At 39.7% G+C, this 20,279-nt stretch overlaps 1 protein-coding gene across 4 annotated transcripts in view; it reads left to right on the top strand.

Annotated features, from left to right (window-relative positions):
- Positions 1–1,028: 1,028 nt before the first annotated feature.
- BBS9 (Bardet-Biedl syndrome 9) overlaps positions 1,029–20,279 on the top strand; it is a 493,002-nt gene continuing 473,751 nt past the window's right edge. Inside the window, exons 1-3 of one of the 4 annotated variants that reach the window (XM_077996944.1) lie at positions 1,052–1,294; positions 1,711–1,784; positions 17,556–17,678. In XM_077996944.1, coding sequence (XP_077853070.1) covers positions 17,567–17,678 — 112 coding nt within the window. In that variant the 5' untranslated portion in view covers positions 1,052–1,294; positions 1,711–1,784; positions 17,556–17,566. The other 3 variants (XM_077996943.1, XM_028845874.2, XM_015133745.3) reach the window with 3 other exon arrangements.

The following is a 20,279-nucleotide window of genomic DNA, read 5'->3' as shown; positions in this document are numbered from 1 at the left end:
ACCAAGGCTTTGACTGAAAGGTCATTTTTGAAACTACTGGGGCCAGACGTGGTGGCTCACGCCAGCAATTCCAGCACTTTGGGGGACCAAGGTGGGTGGATCATTTGAGCCCAGGAGTTGGAGAGCAACCTGGACATGGCAAAACTTCGTCTCTACAAAAAATACAAAAATTAGCCGGGCATGGTGGTCTGTGCCTGTAGTCCCAGCTTACTAGGAAGGCTGAGGTGGGCGAATCGTTTGACCCTGGGAGGTTGAGGCTTCAGTGCTTCAATCAACAGTGATCGTGCCACTGCACTCCAGTCTAGGCGACCCTGTCAGTAAGACCCAGTCTCAGTAAAAACAAACAAACAAAAACAAACAAACAAAAAAAAAAAACAAAAAAACCCCCAAAACCAAAAAACTAAAACTAGAATGGTATTTTCTACTGGGAATGTGGATTTGTGGATTGGTGGTGAAATACAGAAAATTTAAAGCCTACACTAGAATCCACTGAAAAAAGCAAACAAGAAAAATTTCAAGGTTGGCTACACTGAATGTGAATGTAAAGATTTTTTAAAAAAGTAAAAAACAAAAGAAGACATAGAGCCAATCCCATGTACCAGGAAATCCACTCTAAGGTATAGACGGAAAATATATTTAACACGTGTATCAGGACACAGGCACAAGTAACTTCAAAGCAGCGCTGTTTTAAATAGTAAAAAAAGGAAAAACTGGAAACTGTTCAAAAGCTCCATCATCTCTATGATCTTGGTCTTCCGCCCCGTCTTCCTCTCCAAGGTGAATGTGTACTGGGCCAGCACCACCCCCACCACCATGGGGCACAAGCTGGCGCTCGCTACCGCGACCACCCTCGCCACCGTCGCGCGGTGCATGGACGAAGCCCTCATGAATGTCCCGGCAGGAAAAAAACACGGCGATTGGGACTCTCAGAAGCGCGGAATCCCAGAGCACCACCTAGATGCCCGCGACGCCGTGTCCCCGCTAGGCCCCACCCACACGCTCGGAGGGGAGGGCGCGGGCACGCTTCTGGGGGGCGTGGCCTGCGCCCAGAGCCCAGGCAGGAGGCGGGTCTTCCTTGAGGAACTGCTGTCTTGACGGGGCAGAGGATTGCAGTAATTATCCCTCTCTGCTAATAAGAACCAGGCCGTGGTTCACTCGAGCCCCGCCCCAGCAGTAATCTAATTCCAACCGCGGCCCCCTGAGAAGTCGGTCTCCTCCTTCGCGCCTCAGCCTCTCTGGACTCCAGCCCCCAGAAGGCGGCGCGGCGCGGCGTGACTGCGCAGTGGCGTCCGTTGTAAGTGCTATGACAACAGGGCGAAGATGGCTCAGAGTTAGTCTGGAGAGGGGAGGTGTCCCTTCCGCTGCGGCCGTCGGGTTTCTGCTACATCCCATTCGCCGCCTCCTCCATCCTTTCCTCCTCGGTGTGAGCAGCAGGACTTGCATTTGTTCTTGCCTGCCTAGTGTTTTCCAAGGGATAGATGCCGTTTCCTCTGCTGGTCTCTGGGGGGTGACGGGGGGCGCAGGGGAGCTTCTTGGGGGAATCACTCCAACTCTGTGGAGCTGATGGTACTGCCTGGTGGGGCTCTCTCTTTGCCCGGGACGTGGAACAACTTTCAGCTGGAGGACGAGAGGGAATAGTGAAGCTAAAGGTTGCTTTTCTTTGCACCCTCCGTTCTTGCTCCCTCTGCTCCATCACTGGGACCTTGTCAGGCGTTCATAAAGGGAAATTTGCGGAACGAGGGTTCGCAGAAAGGTGAGACAGAGCTCATCTGACGTGGCATCAGGTAAGATGGTATGTCTGGTATTAAACTTCGGGTACATGAATGCCCTTTCCATTTTTTATTTTGTGAACAAGATCCTCCAATGCAATAAAATGGTTTGGGGGCTGTAAGGTGATTGATTTCTTAGAAAGATGTTTGCACTGGAATAAACACTAGGAGCACAAAGTGTATGCGATTCTGTGAATACCTTTGAGAAAAAAGGGATGAGACTTTTTAAGGATTCCATTGAGGAATGTCACATGGAGCATGAGCATCCTCCTGAGACACTTCAACAGGTCTGTGAGTAAATGGGCAGAACAGTTCCCAGCCTACGACTGAAGTAGGATGCATGTACTAATACCCCCATTCCTTCTCGTAATAGGATTATTGTTTCTTCTCTTTTTACTTGGAGACCACAACAGTTTAGATGAGCTGCGCTGATTTTATCAGCACTTGCTGCCAGTCAAGTCCTGCATTTGACTTCAATTTCCTGGAGAAATGTATTTTTTTGGGTATCTCACTTTTACTTTAAAAATGAAACCGTATCTTACATGTATACACATCTTACATGTCCTCATTGATAAACAACTTGAAAGATGCTGCAGGATAAGCTATGGGTCTTAAGTTGGCTAGCAATCAGAGAGAGAAAGATTTTCGAACTTATTAGCATTTTATAAAGAAAACAATTACTGAGATTTTTTTTTCATGAATAAGCGGAAGAATTAAAAAAAGAAACTAGAAAACCCAGAAGTTTTTAAAGAAGAATTTAAAAAAATTTTATTTTGAAAACAAGTTACAAGTTATTTGTGAGACTTTAAGGGATTTTTCATTGCGTGTAATTGTTGTGGTTAAATTACAACTATACACTTATATTTATGGTACAGCTTCTTGATAGAAATGCTCATTGAAATGCTCATTGAAGGGAAAAAATCCAACAGCAATAGTATATATAGTAATTTTAAAACTTTTACACCTTTTGAGGGATGTAGTAAGTCTTACGCTTTAGAATACTTTCAAATATTTTTTGAAAATTATTAAAATACATGAAGTTATTATAAAACATCCCTGCTGATGAATAACATTTCCATTAGTGATTGCTATCAGTCTTTGTGAGTCCCATTTCAAATTTCAGTCCAGAGGGTGAGTTTGGCATTCGTAATTGTGTCTCGCACAGAACACACTACCATTGTCTCTTTCCACTACCACTGCTACCACCGTCTCTCCCACCACCACAGTTTCTATTGTTAGGTTATTACTGACTATTGAGTACTTGCTATGGGTTGAACCATTTTATCCTCCTCCATCCTAGAACAATTGAGATACTAGAGGATGAGGGACTTGTTTCAGGTCATGTAGTGGAAACGTGGTCAGAAAGTGGACCCAGAGCTGTCCTACTCCAAATTTTGTGTTATTTTGCCCTTTGCGTCTTTTGTTGAAAATTCCAAGTGAGCCCTTGTATTATTGCCTACAAAAGCAGTATACTTCTAATGCTATATGCATTTGTCATCTTTCTTTGACTGGAAGACCTGATTTCTACTTTCTTAAATTTAATGTGACACTAGCATAACCTGGAGAAAGCAAAGCTCTGAAAATGAACAACAGCTTCAAGGTCTGTTTCCAGAACTGACCTTCAAACCCGTATGTTTTTCTCACAGCATTCTTTGGGGTTATTACTTTCACGGCTGATCATATTGTAGGACTAGGTCAATGAGGTGTTAATACAGCCACCTCTTAAATAAAACCTGAATTTGAGTAAACTTGTTGTAGAAAAAATAAGTATTCAAAACAAACAAGTGTCAAGTGAAGAATGTAGAAGAGAATTTCTAGAGTTTAGGGGGTAAGGAGATTATCTCCCATTTATTATTCTAACAAGGCATTAGAAACTAATCTGTTGTGCCTATTTATAGGAATGCCCCTGTTACAACATTCAAATTATTGTCTTCTAATCATCCTTTAACAATTTAATCAAATGTATGACATACTTGCCTGCAGTTTGAACTTGTAGTGATTAGAATTAGTGTGAATAGAGCTATTGTTTTTATAGTCTACATGGAGGGGCGTGTGCATAGGCCATTTGTTTAGGGTTCTGGAGTAGACAGTCTGGGTTTAGGTACCGCACATCACTTAACTAGTGAGACCACTGGCGCAGGTTTCTTAACCTCTCTGTATTCAAGGATACCTGAATAATAGTATCTACAATTTACTTTGTAGTTTTGTTATGAAGATTAAAATAGAACGCTTGCAAAGCATTTAGAATCCTGACTGGGCTTTAGTAAATGATTAGTAGATACTTTCCTTTAAGGCGATATCATTAAAAACCTGGTTTTTATTTTCCAGTTACTTAAAAGACAAATCAGTGAGCAACTGGAAATCAACACTGAATGAAAAGGGGATAAAATGCAAACCTCGGTTCCTTATTCAAGACAGTTAACTAAACTGAATTTAAAAAATCAGTGTATACATATTTTATTTTTTGTTATTTAGAACACTTTTTGTTTATTTTTGTAACCCAAAAGCCAGGTTTCATGACTGAAAAATGTTTATTACTATTGGTCCTTACCATCCTTCCTAACCTGTCAGTATCAGATCTCCCCCACCCAACTGCTTATCTTAATATCTCAATGTCAAGGCCTATATCTTTCCTAGATTGGAATACAGATGAGCATTTTATTTATGTCTCAATTTATGGCTAATTTTTCATTTTCTTGATGACTTAGGATGTCTTCCAGGAAAAAGGGCAGAATGTATTTTGCTGACTTTCTAAATTTAATTTGCTGTTGCACTTTTTTTTTAATATTTAAAGAAGTTTAAAAAATTTTTGCTTTTTCTGCCATGCTTGGCAAAGATGATGTCTCACTATGTTGCCCAGGCTTGTCTTGAACTCTTTAGCTCAAGTGATAAATCCACCTTGGCCTCCCAAAGTGCTGGGATTACAGGTGTGTGCCACTGCTCCTGGCCTAATGGTAAATGTGGCCAAAATACAGGAGTGTTCTACTTAAAAAAAAAAAAAAAAAAAAAAAAGAAACTTCATTTTTGTTTTTTGGGAGAATTTGAAGCATAAGCAAAAGCATAAAGAATAACAAAATGAACCCCCATGTATCCATCACCATTTGTTCTCTTTAAAAAAAAAACAGCTTTGTTGAAATATAATTCAAATACTATACAATTCACCCATTTAATGCATAAAATTCAATTCCTTTTTTGTATGTTCACAGATACATGTAACCATTACCACAGCCAAGTTTGGGTTATTTTATCAACTCAAAAAGAAACCGCACATCCTTTAGCTGTAACTCTCCTTCCTGCTTCGTTCTCCCCTACGCTGAGACCTAAGCAACTATGAATCTACTTTCTGTCTCTATGAATTTGCCTATCCTGGATATTTTATATAAACAGAATCATATAATAGGTGGCCTTTTGTGACTGGCTTCTTTAACTTAGCATGTTTTTAAGAGCCAGATATGTCTTATTCTAAAGCCTATATGCTTTTATTCATTTATGTTGTAACATATATCAGTATTTTGTTCTTTTCTTTTTTATGGCCAAATAATATTCCACTGTATGGATACTACCTTTTGTTTATATATTCATCAGGTGATGGACATTTGGGTTTTTTCCAAATTTTGGCTATTATGAATAATGCTACTATAAACATTTATGTGTAAGTTTTTTTGTATGGACATATGTTTTCTTTGCTCTTGGATAGATACTTCAGTATTAAATTGCTGGGTCATATGGTAATTCTGTGTTTAAGTGTTAGAGGAACTTCTAGATTCCTTTCTAAAGTGGTTGCATCATTTTGCATCCCCACTAGCAGTATATGAGGGTTCTGATTTCTCCACATCCTCACCAACACTTATTACTATCTGACTTCTTTGATTCTGTCATAGTAGGTGTGAAGTGATATCTCATAGTTTTGATTTGTGTTTCCCTAATGACTAATTATGCTGAGCATTTTTTTTTTGGAAACAGAGTTTTGCTCTTGTTGCCCAGGCTGGAGTGTAATGGTGTGATTTTGGCCCACTGCAACCTCTGCCTCTCGGGTTCAAGCGATTCTCTTACCTCCCAAGTAGTTGGGATTACAGGCACCTGCCACCATGCTTGGCTATTTTTTTTGTTTTGTTTTTTGTATTTTTAGTAGAGATGGGGTTTCACCATGTTGGCCAGGCTGGTCTCGAACTCCTGGCCTCAGGTGATCCTCCTGCCTTGGCCTCCCAAAGTGCTGGGATTACAGGCATGAGCCACTGCACCTGGCCTTGAGCATCTTTTTATGTTCTTATTGGCCATTTGTATATCTTACTTGGAAAAATACCTATTCAGACCCATTGTTCATTTTTAATTGGACTTTTTTTATTATTGAGTTGTATGAGTTCTTGTATATTATCAGATATATGATTTGCAAATATTTTCTCCTATCATTTCATCTTCTTGATGGTGACCTTTGAAAACCAAAAGTTTTTAGTTTTGATGAAGTCTAGTTTATTTATTTTGTTTTTTTTGAGATAGAGTCTCACTCTGCTGCCCAAGCTGAGGTGTAGTGGCATGATTTTAGCTCACAGCAACCTCAAACTCCTGCCTCAGCCTCTCAAGTAGCTGGGACTATAGGCATACACAACCATGCCCAGCTAATTTTTTATTTTTTGTTTAGATGGGGTCTCGCTTTGTTGCCCAGGCTCTTCTCAAACTCTCAGGCTTGAGCAGTTTGCTTGCCTCAGTCTCCCAAAGTGTTGGGATTATGGACGTCAGCCACTGCACCTGGCTTTATTTGTTTATTTATTTATTTTGAGACAGGATCTTGCTCTGTCATCCAGGCTGGAGTGCAGTGGTGCAATCATGGCTCTCTGTAGCCTTAGCCTCCCAGTGTTAAGCAATTCTCCCACCTCAGCCTCCCCAGTAGCTGGGACTACAGGCACACACCACCACACCTGGCTGATTTTTATATTTTTGGTAGTGATGGGATCAGCACAGGCTGGTCTCAGACTCCTGGCTCAAGCAATCCTCCTGCCTTAGCCTCCCAAAGTATTGGAGTTACAGGCATTAGCCACCATGCTTGGCCCTTATTTATTTTTTATTGCTCACATTTCTGGTGTCAAATCTAAGAATCCATTGCCAAATCTGAGGTCATAAAGATTTACTTATATTGTTTTCTAAGAGTTTCAAGAGTTTCATAATTTTATCTGTACATGATCTTATACTTAGATCTTTGACACATTTTGAGTTAATTTTAAACATATGATTAGAGGTAAGCATCCAATTTCATTCTTTTGCATGTGACTATTCGGTCATCTTAGACCCATCTGTTGCAATTACTTGTTGAATGATCTTGACACCTTTGTTGGAAATTGGTTGATCATAGATGTATGGGTTTATTTCTGGACTCTTAGTATTTTCCATTTATCTTTATGTCTATCCTTATGCTAGTGCCATACTGGCTTAATTATTGTTGCTTTAGTAAGTTTTGGGGAAGTGTGAGTTCTCTACCTTTGTTCTTTTTTAATTTTAAGATTGTTTTTGCTATTCTGGGTCCCTGGAAATTCCATACAAATTTTAGAAGAAACTTGTTGATTTCTACAGAGAAGTCATCTGGGAATCTGATAGGGATTACATTGAATCAGTAGATTGATTTGGGAAGTATTGCCATCCTAACAATATTAAGTCTTCAGATCCATGAACATGGGATGTTTTCCATTTATTTAGATCTTCTTTATTTCTATAACAATGTTTTCATAGTTTTCAGAGCATAAGTTCTACATTTCTTTTGTTAAATTTATTCCTAAGTATTTTTTTTTTTTAGATGGAGTCTTGCTCTGTTGCCCAGGCTGGAGTGTAGTGGTATGATCATAGCTCACTGTAATCTTGAACTCTTGAGTTGAAGTGATCCTCTTGCCTCAGCCTCCTGTGTAGCTAGTATTACAGGTGAGCACCACCATACCTGGCTAACTTATGTATTTTACTCTTTTGGGTGCTATTGTAAATGTAATTATTTTTTAAATTTCATTTTGGATTGTTCATTGCAAGAATATAGAAATATAATTGATATTCGTATATTTATTTTGTATCCTGCAACCTTGCTTAACACATTTAGTAGTTCTAATCTTTTTTTGTGAATTCCTTAGGATTTTCTATATACAAGATTATGTCATCTGTGAGTAAAGATAGTTTTACTTCTTCTTTTCCCATTTGGAAGCCTTTTATTTCCTTTTCTTACCTAATTGCTATAGTTGAGAGCATCCAGTATGATTTTGAATACAAGTGGTGAATGCAGACATCCTTGTCTTATGCCTGATCTTAGGAGGAAAGCGTTCAGTTTACACTATTAAGTATGATGTAAGCTGTGGATTTTGCATAGATGCCTTTTATCAGTGTGAGGAACCTTCTATTCCTAGTGTTTTGAGTGTTTTTTATAATGGAAGAGTTGGATTTATGGAGGTGATCAAGTGGCTTTTGATTTAGATTTTATTGATTTTACATTAGTTCATTTCTGGATGTTAAGGATGCCTACCTTGCATTCTTTAGGTAACTCTATTTAGACATGTTATGTAATACCTTTTATATATTGTTGGATTCAGTTAGCTAGTAGTATTTTGTTGAGGATTTTTGCATCCATATTCATAAGGGATATTGGTCTGTTGTTTTCTTGTGATGTGTTTGGTTTTGGCTCAGGGTAACTAGATTTATAAAATGAGGTGGGAAGTATTCTCTCCTCTTTTGTTTTTTGGAGTGGTTTTTGAAGAATGGGTATAATTTTGCTTTAATTGTTTAGTAGAGTCCACCAGTGGATCTATCTTGGCCTGGCCTTTTCTTTGTGGATAGTTTTTTGATTACTAATTCAATTTCTTTATTTATTATGGATCTATTTAGATTTTTTATTTCTTCTTGAGTCAGCAGAGGGTCTCCTCTGTTCTTGGGTATACCAGTGGAGTATACTTAAGCCCTCAGCTCCCCCTGTGTGTCCCTCCTGTGCTATCTGCACCCAGAGTTAGAGGGGACCGAGGTGTTAGGGGACTGGTGTATCAGCACTGCCCCGAGCAGGCACACACATGGCCGGGTTGCGACAGCACCTGGGCTGGGCTTCAACTTTGGTTGGAAGTCGGAGTGGGCTCTGGGAGTTGGGAGAGGCCAGGGAGCGGGAGTGGGCACTTCCAAACTGCAGGGTCAGGGGTGCTTCCCGGGCCACCGACAGTGCAGGGATGCCTGGGTCTGGAGTTGTGATTGAGTGGCTGCAGCTGCGCCCAGGAGCGCGGGGCTCCTGCCCCTCCAACTTGGTAGGGGGCGGGGCTCCTCCCTGTTCCCGGCCCCCGCTGGCTCCACAGAGTGGGCAGCCCCTGCTGTGTCTCCCCCGCTGCAGGCAGCGTCTTCGCAGCGGCTGCCATCACTGCTGCCTAAGCTGTCTTTTGAAATCCACCCATTTTTTATCAAAGGAAATTAGTGGTATCCCAACTTTGTACTGATGAGAGTTTGTGGTTTCTTAATTTCTTCGGGGTGGGCAGTGCTTCTTCTGTGCTTCTACTTTTGAAACTGGAGAGAGGCACTTCGGAAACAAATGGTGACTATTGATTATCAGCCCAAATTGTTTTTTTCTATTGTTTATTAATTCTTTAAAGATGTAAGTCCTTATTGTTCAATAAATTATTGTCTACAATGGTGCATGATACTACTTCCGACATTGGGGGAACAAACATACAGATGTTTATGTAATGGAATTTATGAAATTCTCCTATGCATGACCTTATGTTTGCCCTGGCATGAAAGTCTTTGTTGTTGCTCTGAAATATTGTTCTGAAATAATTAAGGTAGCTATGTTCTTGTGAGGAAGAGCCATTTATTGGACGTAGGTTTAAAAATTAGCCATTCCTCCACAGTCTTTAAAGATTAAAACAAAGCAAACAAACAACAACAAAAAAATCCTTCTATCGACATACTTTTTCAGTTTTTTGATATTAAATTGCAGATTATTGGCAGCCTAATGAGACAGGGGTCTAGAGACCAGGGAGAGAGTATGCAGAAGCAAGGTCCTGCCATTAGCTGTGTGAGGTATGGGAATCATGTAATTTCTCTGGGCCTCTCCTGTAAAGTGAGAGGACCAGCTGATTGATGGATACTTTACAGCTGTTTTAGGTCTTTGACTTGAAAAATAATTTTTTTTTGAGCCCTCAAAAGGTAACTGATGGCAGAGGCCCTCTGAAAAAGAAGGGGAAAACTGGAGCTCTGCTATAAGAAAATATCCACTTAGGCAATCAGGTATCAGTTATATCATTGCCTCTTCAACCTTAAGGTCCTTGTGATTCACCTGGAGATACTGTTTGGGGAGGATGAGATTCAACATTTCTCATAAGTTTTTGAGTGATACAGATGCTGCTGATCCAGGGAGTACGCCTGGAGTAGCAAGGAACCAAACTCCGTGAAAAGAAGGATTTCAGGAGCAAACACAGTGGTGGGTGAATGAGGAAAAATTGATAGAGCAGGAGAAACAATAATGATATATATATTTTTAAGAGATAGGGTCTGGCTTTGTTGCCCAGGCTGGAGTGCAGTGGCGCAATCATGGCTCACTGTGGCCTCAACTCCTGGGCTCAAGTGGTAGACTGGCTAATTTTTTTTTTTTTAGGGGGAGAGATGGGGTCTTGCTATGTTGCCCAGACTGGTCTCAAACTCCTGGCCTGAACCAATTCTCCTGGCTTGGCCTCTCAAAGTGCTGGCATTACAGACATGAACCACTGTGCCTCGCCAAGAAGGATTTAAATGATGCCTTTGTTATTTTGTCAGTACAAGTAGATTTCTAATTTTTGGTTAGAAGTTAATGAGAAATGAGGCTAGGTGTGGTGACTCATGCCTATAATCCCAGCACTTTGGGAGGCTGAGGTCAGTGGATCACCTAAGTTCAGGAGTTCAAGACCAGCCTGACCAACATGGAGAAACCCCGTCTCTACTAAAAATACAAAATTAGCTGGGTGTGGCGCATGCCTGTAATACCAGCTATTCGGGAAGCTGAGGCAGGAGAATCACTTGAACCGAGGAGGTGGAGTTTGCGGTGAGCTGAGATCGTGCCATTGCACTCTAACCTGGGCAACAAGAGTGAAACTCCATCTCAAAAACAAAAACAAAAACAAAAAAGTTAATGAGAAATGAATGTCTTCTATAGGCATTCCTATTTGTCGACATTGTTGGAAAGTTAGTTCTTTCATATTGGAGGATTTTTTTGATTCTTTTTTTGTCTTTTATCTTTTAACAGCCCACTAGATCATAATGTTGGAGGATATTTTTGTATTCATTCTAGCAAGCTGAAAAAATTTATTGACTAGCAGGTTTTTCAGGTCATTTTCATAGGATAGCTACTTTCACTTGATGCAGTATTTATATTCAAACTCCAGCTTTGTCTCTTGTGGTCACTTATCTAAGGATTTTGACTTTTAAAAAATGTATCATTCATTATCATTGACAGAAAAAACTCTTCTTTCTCCCTTACTTGGTTTAGTGTGTTCTCTAGGCAGGAAGATGAAAACCCATGCAGTTTTCTTTTCTGCCTGTGTTAGGCAAAGGTAAGACCCCCCCCTTGAGTGTTGTATAGTTCTTCCTTTCTTATTTTTCTCTCCCTGAGACTTTTGAACCGGCTGAAGCAGGAGTGAGCAGAGGATCACTTACTCTTTGGTTGGTTACTACTGATTTCTGTCCTTAGCTATGTCTCCAAATGGAGCTTATGCCTCCATGTCTTCATCCTTTATGGTGTATCAGGAGCACTTGATACAGCAGGTCACTCCCTTATTCTGGACACATTTTTTTTTTTTCCCCACTTCCTTCCAGATAACTTTCTTCTGGCTTTGTTTTGATCTCAGTGAATGCCCCTTTTAAGCTTCTGGTGGATTCCTCTTCTAATTCTTCTTCTTCTTTTTTTTTTTTTTCTTTTTTTTTGGAGACGGGAGTCTTGTTCTGTCGCCCTGGCTGGAGTGCAGTGGCGCGATCTTGGCTCACTGCAAGCTCCGCCTGTCGGGTTCACGCCCTTTTCCTGCCTCTGCCTCCTGAGTAACTGGGACTACAGGCGCCCGCCACCCCGTCCGTCTAATTTTTTGTATTTTTAGTAGAGACGGGGTTTCACCGTGTTAGCCAGGATGGTCTCCATCTCCTGACCTTGTGATCCACCCGCTTCGGCCTCCCAAAGTGCTGGGATTACAGGCGTGAGCCACTGTACCCGGTCGGGTTCCTCTTCTTCTTAACCTCTGTACCATTCCTTTGTCTTCTAAGCTTGTGTCTGGTTTTCTCCAGATTTCTCATCATGCACCTTTCCCTTTCGTGATTATGCTTTTTATCCTTTTATCATAGCCATCCTTCATAGCCATGAAGATGACTGTGCTGTGTCCTGTGAGTCCTCCTAGGAAATCATTGGCATTTCAAGTGTGAATTTGGCTAATATTCTGCTCTGAGCTGCGAGAGAATGATGTATCCTCATTCTTGTAGTCCAGTAGTATGGCATATTACAATTCTCCTAGGTATTTGGCATATATAGTGAGACTATCTGGGATGTATTGAATACTGTTACTTTCCTCTCAAAAATCCAGTAAAAGTATAATACAGATGATTATTATGTTTTTTGAATGCTTGCTCCCAGATTTGAAGTTTAGTAATCTGACAATTTGTATGGTTACATAATGTCATCAGTAAAAACAAATGGTGCAAATATTTTTCAGAAAGTTTCCCACATATTTTGAAACTCATTATAAATTTGTTTACCTGTTAGATATTTGTTCACTTCCATCAACTTCCAGTGTTTATCTAATTTCTTTCTTAGCATAAAGAGAGGACTTTGGATGGAGTTTTCGTTCTTTTTTCTCCTGGTATTTCTTTTTTTAAACTAGTCATTTTGAAGGAATTTCAGACTCACTTAGAAGTTGTAAAAATAATGGTTTCCCAATGAAAACAGTACAATGATCAAAACCATCAAATTTGTTTTTGTCGTAGAGACTGGATCTCTGTTTTGTAGGCTGGAGTGCTGTGCCTTGATCAAAGCTCACTGCAGGCTGGCGCGATGGCTCACACCTATGATTCCAGCACTTTGGGAGGCTGAGGTGGGTGGATGGCTTGAGATCAGGAGTTGGAGACCATCCTGGTCAACATGGGGAAACCCCATCTCTACTAAAATACAAAAATTTGCTGAGCGTGTTGGCAGGTGTCTGTAATCTCAGCTACTTGGGAAGCTGAGGCAGGAGAATCGCCTGAACTTGGGAGGCAGAGGTTGCAGTGAGTGGGATTGTGCCACTACACTCCAGCCTAGGTGTCAGAGCAAGACTCTGTTTCCCACCCCCCAAAAAAGCTCACTGCAACTTCAAACTCCTGGGCTCAGTTGATCCTCTCCTCAGACTCCTGAGAGTAGTTGGGACTATAGGCATGGACCACAAGGCCCATCTAATGTTTTTATTTTTTGTAGAGATAGGGTCTCCCTATGTTGCTTAGGCTAATTATAGATGTTAGCCACTGGGCCCAGCCCACCATTAAATTGACATTAATATAATACTAAAGTTAAACTATAGATTTGATTTGGATTTTACCAAATCAAATTGGATGCACTTTTTTTTTGTAGATATTTCTAAGAAATTAATCCCAAAGAAAGTGCCTTTTATTATTAGCTCCTTATAGTTACACCCTTCTGTAAGCCTAGCAACCACATGGCTATTCTACATTACTATGATTTTGTCATTTTGAGAATTAGAAATGTAATTATTTAATATTTTACCTTTTTGGATTTTTTTTTTCATTCAGCATAATGCTCTTGAAATCTATCCAAGTTGCATGTGTCAGTTATGTTTTAAATTCTTAAGTTATATTGGTATGGTGTGGATGTACCATAGTGTGTTTAACCAGGACATTGAGTTTTTTTTTTCTTTAATGTAAGTTTAAAAAATCATAAAAAGAGATCAAAACCAGAGCAACAGCTAACACTTATTGAGTGCTTATTATGTGCCAGGTATTGTACTAAGTGGTCTACTGTATTCCTTTTTGTAAAAAACTAAAACTGTATATTTTTTATTTTTAATAGTGGTAAAATACGTGTAACATAAAATTGAACATCTAACCATTTTTAACTATATAGTTCAGTAATGGTAGGTAAATTGACATTGTTGTACAACCAATCTCCAGAACTTCTCATCTTGCAAAGTCAAAACTATATACCTATTAACAGTTCTCCTTTCTTCCTAGCCCCTGACAGTCACCATTCTTAATGTTTCTGTGACTATTCTAGGTACCTCACATAAGTGGAATCATATGGTGTTTGTCTTTTTGTGACTGGCTTATTTTACTTAACATAATGTCCTCAAGGTTCATCTACATAGCATATGTCAGAATTTCCTTCCTTTTTAAGGCTGCATAATATTCCATTGTATGGGTATACCACATTTTCTTTATCCATTTATCCATTGATGGATGTTTAGATTGCTTCTACCTCTTGGTTATTATGAATTATGATACAGTAAATCTGTGTGTAAAAATCTCTCTCTGAGATGCTGTTTTTAGTTCTTTTGGATATCCACCAAGAAGTGGGATGGCTGGATCAAAACTTCTATGTTTAATTTTTTTTTTTGTTTTTGAGACGGAGTCTCACTCTGTTGCCCAGGCTGGAGTACAGTGGTGTGATCTCGGCTCACTGCAAATTCTGCCTCCCAGGTTCATGCCATTCTCCTGCCTCAGTCTCCCAAGTAGCTGGGACTACAGGTGCCTGCCACCACACCTGGCTAATTTTTTGTATTTTTAGTAGAGACAGGGCATCACTGTGTTAGCCAGGATAGTCTCGATCTCCTGACCTCGTGATCCACCTGGCTTGGCCTCCTGAAGTGCTGGGATTAAAGGCGTGAGCTACTGCGCCCGGCCCTATGTTTAATTTTTTGTGGGACCTACCCACTGTTTTCCATAGTAGCTGCACCATTTTATATTCCCACCAACAGTGTACAGAGATTCCAATTTCTCCACGTCCTTGCCAACACTTGTTATTTTGTGTTTTTTCCTTCTTGCAGTCATCATTCTTAGGTTGAATATATTTTTCTTTTTTTTGATAATGGATGTGAGGTGATGTTGTTTTGATTTGCATATCCCTGATGATTAGTGATTTTGAGCATCTTTCCATATTCTTCCTGGCCACTTGTATATCTTTTTTGTTGTTGTTTGAGATAGAGTCTTACTCTGTAACCCAGGCTGGAGTACAGTGGCATGACCTTGGATCACTGCAACCTCCGCTTCCTGGGTTCAAGCAATTCTTTTGCCTCAGCCTCCTGAGTAGCTGGGATTACAGGTGCCCACCACCACGCCTGGCTAATTTTTGTATTTTAGTAGAGATGAGGTTTCGCCATGTTGGCTAGGCTGGTCTTGAGAACTTCTGACCCCAAGTGATCCTCCTGTCTCTGCCTCCCAAAGTGCTGGGATTACAAGTGTGAGCTACCACGCCCAGCTCATTTGTGTATCTTCTTTGGAGAAGTGTCTGTTCGGGTTCTTTTGCCTATGTTTTAATGGCCTGGTTTGTTTTTGTTGTTGTTGAGTTGTAGGAGTTCTTTATGTATCCTGGATATTAATTCCTTATCATATATATGACCTGCACATATTTTTTCCAGTTCCGTAGGAAACTGCATTCTTATTTAATCATCACGACACCACTCTTACCTTTGTTTTGTAAATGAGAAAGCCGAAGTACAGAGACGTTCCTTAACTTTTAGTAACCTTCCACTGGTTGCATGGTTAGTATGTGGTGGAGCAGGAATTCAAACTCACACAGGTTGCCTCCAGAGTCTGTACTTTCCCACCACATTATTTACAGCCAATTTCTTGGCCAACTTTGTATAAAAACAAATGACCTTGGTTTCAATGATTAGCCCATGTGGAAGGCTTACTTTAAGAGGTAGGTTGGTCTACATTTTAAAAAAGTAGAGCTGATCCTCATTATTGGCAGACTTTGTATCATTCGTGAATTTGCCTACTTGCTAAAATTTATTTGTAACCTCCAAATCAGTGCTCGCAATGCTTTTGTGGTCATTTGTGGTCAAGTGCAAAGGAGTAAAAATTGAGTCACCTGATGCACATGTTCCCAGCTGATGTTAAACAACTGCTTTCTTGTTTCAGTTCTCATACTATAAGCAAGTGTCCTTTCATGGTCTACAGTATTTAGTGTCATGTTTTCCCCCACATTTTGGTAAGTTGTTTTTGGAGGCGGGTGTGGTGTTTTCACTGTTTAAAATGGCCTGCAAATGTAATACTGAAGTGCTGTCTAATGTTCCTAAATGCAAAAAGGCTGTGATGTATCTTGTGGAGAACAGACAGATGGTCCCTGACTTACAACGGTTTGACTTATATTTTTCGACTTTAGGATGTTGTGGGAGTGATACACATTCAATAGAAACCATACTTCAAATTTTGATTTTTGATCTTTTCCCGGTATATTAAATGCATTTTTGACTTAAAATATTTTCAATTTATGATGGTTCTATTGAGATGTAATCCCATTATAAATTGAAAAGCATCTGTACGTGCAATTAGATAAGCTTAGTTCAGACTGAGTTCTAGTGCCGATGGCCATGATTCCCATAGTAATGAATCATCAATACATATTAAATAAGGTATCTTTAAATAGAAGCACAAAAAACACTACATTATGTATTGATTGGTTGAAGAAACTGTTGTTACTAGAAGCTTGCAGGAATCTATCTAACCCTGTGTTTCTCCTAGGAGCAATGGCTCAGTATCTGCTAATTCATTGTTTACGGCAGCTTTATAAAACATAACTTTTGTGAATAAGGAGAATTGACTGCATTTCCTAACTACCATTTAAATCAGTGTAACACGAAGGAAAGCCTCATTTATGTTAAATAAATGAACTGTTGTAGAGTCCCAGGGCATGTGAATCTGTGTTGTAATTCAAAAGGTCCAAGTGCTTTCACATCTGCCATATCAGCAACTCAGTGGTAGGTAGGGCTGGTCTATAGTCATTCTAGATAAGAAATCAAAGTAAGGAGAGGTTATGTGGGTTGCCCAAGGACACACAGATAGTTACTGGTATAAATGGTCCTGCAGCCCAATTTTCCTGCTTCATTTTTGGTGTGAATTTCCCTTTTCTGTTTTGCCTTTCTGTAACTAGCATAGTAAGAGGAAGTGAATGCTTTTTAAGTACCTGTAACATACCATTTCCAGGGCTAGTCACTGATGGGTTTGATCTCATTTGTCTCAGCAACTCTTTGTAATAGGAGATGCAGTTGGCCCTCCATATCCCCGGGTTTCACATCCATGGATTCAACCAACTGCAGACTGAAACCTATGGATATGGAAGGCTGGCTGTACCAGGTCATTATATATAATAAGGGACTTGAGCAACTGGGGATTTTTCATCTGTGCGATCTTGGAACCAATCTCTCACAGGTATGGAGGGCCAACTGTAGTGCAGTCTCGCCAATGACTAGACTGAAAGGAAGTTAGGTATTTCACCGAAGACTTATGTGTTAAATAGTGCTGATGGAATTTGAATCTTGATCCGCCAAAGAATATGTTCTTTTGTTATTTTCTGCAATTCTCTCCTAAATGTTTCGGAAGAGAGAATTAGCACAACATAAATGTATAATTCTCAGCCCAGTTTACTAATGGTGTTGCAAAATATCTGATTAATGCTTCCAGCCATTTGGATTTGTGGTTTCATTTATGTGTACAAAATATTAAAAAGTTAATATAGAAATGTCTTCTCAGATCTGTCCAAGTTTAATTTGCTATGCCTTAAGACATAATTATTAATTCATAGTGTGAATTCGATTATTATAAATGTTTTCTTTTTAGTGTGAAAGAAAATGTCTTTATTTAAAGCCCGTGATTGGTGGTCTACTATTCTGGGAGATAAAGAAGAATTTGATCAAGGCTGTTTGTGTCTGGCTAATGTTGACAATAGTGGAAATGGACAAGGTAAGCAATTTACTACCATGCATCTTGGATCAAAGCTTTAAAGAGATCAAATAAGGCCAGGCACGGTGGCTCACACCTGTAATCCCAGCACTTTGGGAGGCCAAGGTGGGCAGATCACGAGGTCAGGAGTTTAAAACCAGCCTGGCCAATATGTTGAAACCCTGTCTCTACTAAAAATACAAAAATTAGCTGGGCTTGGTGGCAGGCATCTGCAATCCCAGCTACTTGGGAGGCTGAGGCAGGAGAATCGCTTAAACCCGGAGGTTGCAGTGAGCTGAGATAGTGCCATTACACTCCAGCCTGGGTGACAGAGCGAGACTCCATCTCAAAAAAAAAAAAAAAAAAAGAAAAAGATCAAATAAAAATGACTTGCTTTTCAAAATGTATACTTTTTAGAACTTAATTGAACTATCTTAATTGTACTTAATTTTGAAGGTGTTTTTTTTAATAAGTAATAGGTAGCAGACTGATAACAATAGTCTTTCTGTTTTGTTTCTGTTCTGGTTTGTACTGATTCTGTCATATTGTTTGCTGGAATTTAGTACAAATTATATGGCATCACTTCATTTGTATCAAAATTTGGAAAATTTACTTTTGTAGAAATTCTTTACAAGAAAAATACATTTTTTTTGGACCTGGAAACCATTCATACCATAATGAAATTATACTAGCTCTATTTGGTGGTAGAAAACAATTGTTAAATCATTGCTTTCATTATCATATTATAATACTAAAACCTACATCCTAGCTTATTCTTATGCATCTTCATGCTTTTTAAGTGACCTTTAAAACAGTTTGATTCTATATTATTGTATCATTGCTATTTGAAATTTGTATTTGGTTTATAGTCATGGACTTTTTTTTTTGGTAATCTAGATAGTCATTAGCCTCTTAAAAAGAAAACTTATTATAACTCTTCTTTTGTTTACTGCATATAAATATTATCCTCTTACATTTTTTAAAAATTGTTTTTCTTGTCTATAATTGAAACAGTGGAATCTGCAGGAAAATGTGAAAGGAGAAAATTGTGTTGGTAAAGCAGAAGAGTGGGAGTACTAAACTGCACTGAGCACCTACTAAGTTGTTTTGAAGGAAAGTTTGGTCCCTAATTTTCCACTGATAGGAGATGGGAAGGCCTTCTATTCAGAGGGTATTGGGAGGTTCCTCAGCCCTACCTCTGCCCTCACTATTTGTTAAAGCATGTGATTCCCCAATTATTTGGCCATGTAAGAGTCATGCCACAGAAATACCTGCCAGAGAGAACAATTTCAAACCTACTTCTGCCCAAACTATCTAAAGTTCAGCTTGGTTGGAAACTATACTTACTGATTATCTGAATGACATACTGTTCACTCATTCATTTCTATTAGAGCTCCTTACTGGGGTGCCACCAGTAGGTTACCAATATGCTGAGATACTGCTTCCCTCATAGTTTGTGGTGAGCTGTGAGCAGCTTCCTTTGTTTTCTGAAGCTTGCTATACAAAAATCGTTACATATGTGTGCTTCACATAGACAAAAACACTGATCATTGTGTTCCAAAGCCTGGATACCTGTGTCATAATATCCTGGGGTGGTTATGATGTATGAAGATTTTCTATCCCAGACACATGAGATGCTATAAGATTGTATTATCCAGGGGTAGGTGGGGTGGTGTGACTTAGGTATCCTAATTTTTGATAAGCTCCAAAATTGAATGCTGGCATTCTCAAGTTTGAGAATTATTTTTGTTGATCTTATAGAATGGAAAGTTAACAAGAGCAGTTTTGGATATGCTCTGTTTAAGATAGAAATGTCTAGTATACTGAATAGAGGTAGAGATTTGGGGATGAACAATATGGTGCTTGTGTTTGGAGATCTGAGAACAGGTGAAAATGCACAGGGAGAGAAGTTGAAATAAGAAGGGAGGAGGTATAGGACTGTAACCTGGAGAATAAGAGGATCAACGGGGGAAGTGTGAGAAGAGTAATAGATTCTGAAAAGAGCAGGCAGAGAGGCAGGAAAACTAATTAGGCTGGTACCTGCGAAGCAAGGTTTAGTGACATGAGGACTGAAAAGGTTTTTTTTTTTTTTAAAATTTCCTCCTCCTCCTCCTCCTCCTCCTCCTCCTCCTTCTTCTTCTTCTTCTTCTTTTTCCTTTCTTCTTCCTTTCTTCTTCTTTCTTCTTCTTCTTCTTCTTCTTTTTTTTTTTTTATAAGACAGAGTCTCACTCTGTGGCCCAGGCTGGAGTGCAGTGGCACAATCTTGGCTCACTGCAACCTCCACCTCCCTGGTTGAAGCAATTCTCCTGCCTTAGCCTCCCAAGTAGCTAGGATCACAGGTGCCTGCCACCATGCCCAGCTAATTTTTGTATTTTTGGTAGAGACAAGGTTTTGCCATGCTGTCCAGTCTGGTCTTGAACTCCTGACCTCAGGTGATCCATATGCCTCGGCCTCCCAAAGTGCTGGGATTATAGGCATGAGCCACTGAGCCTGGCCTAAAAGTTTTCATGCTCTTTGGCAGCAAGTGGTTCATTAGTGTCTGTGACAAGAATGGATGCGTGGGCACAATGGTAATGAAATCTAGGTTTTCAGTGTATGAATGGGAAGTGAGTGGGAGGTGGG

The sequence above is a fragment of the Macaca mulatta genome, chromosome 3 (genome assembly GCF_049350105.2).
Source record: "Macaca mulatta isolate MMU2019108-1 chromosome 3, T2T-MMU8v2.0, whole genome shotgun sequence".
Classification (NCBI taxonomy): domain Eukaryota; kingdom Metazoa; phylum Chordata; class Mammalia; order Primates; family Cercopithecidae; genus Macaca; species Macaca mulatta.
This window is presented reverse-complemented; position numbering and strand designations above follow the sequence as displayed.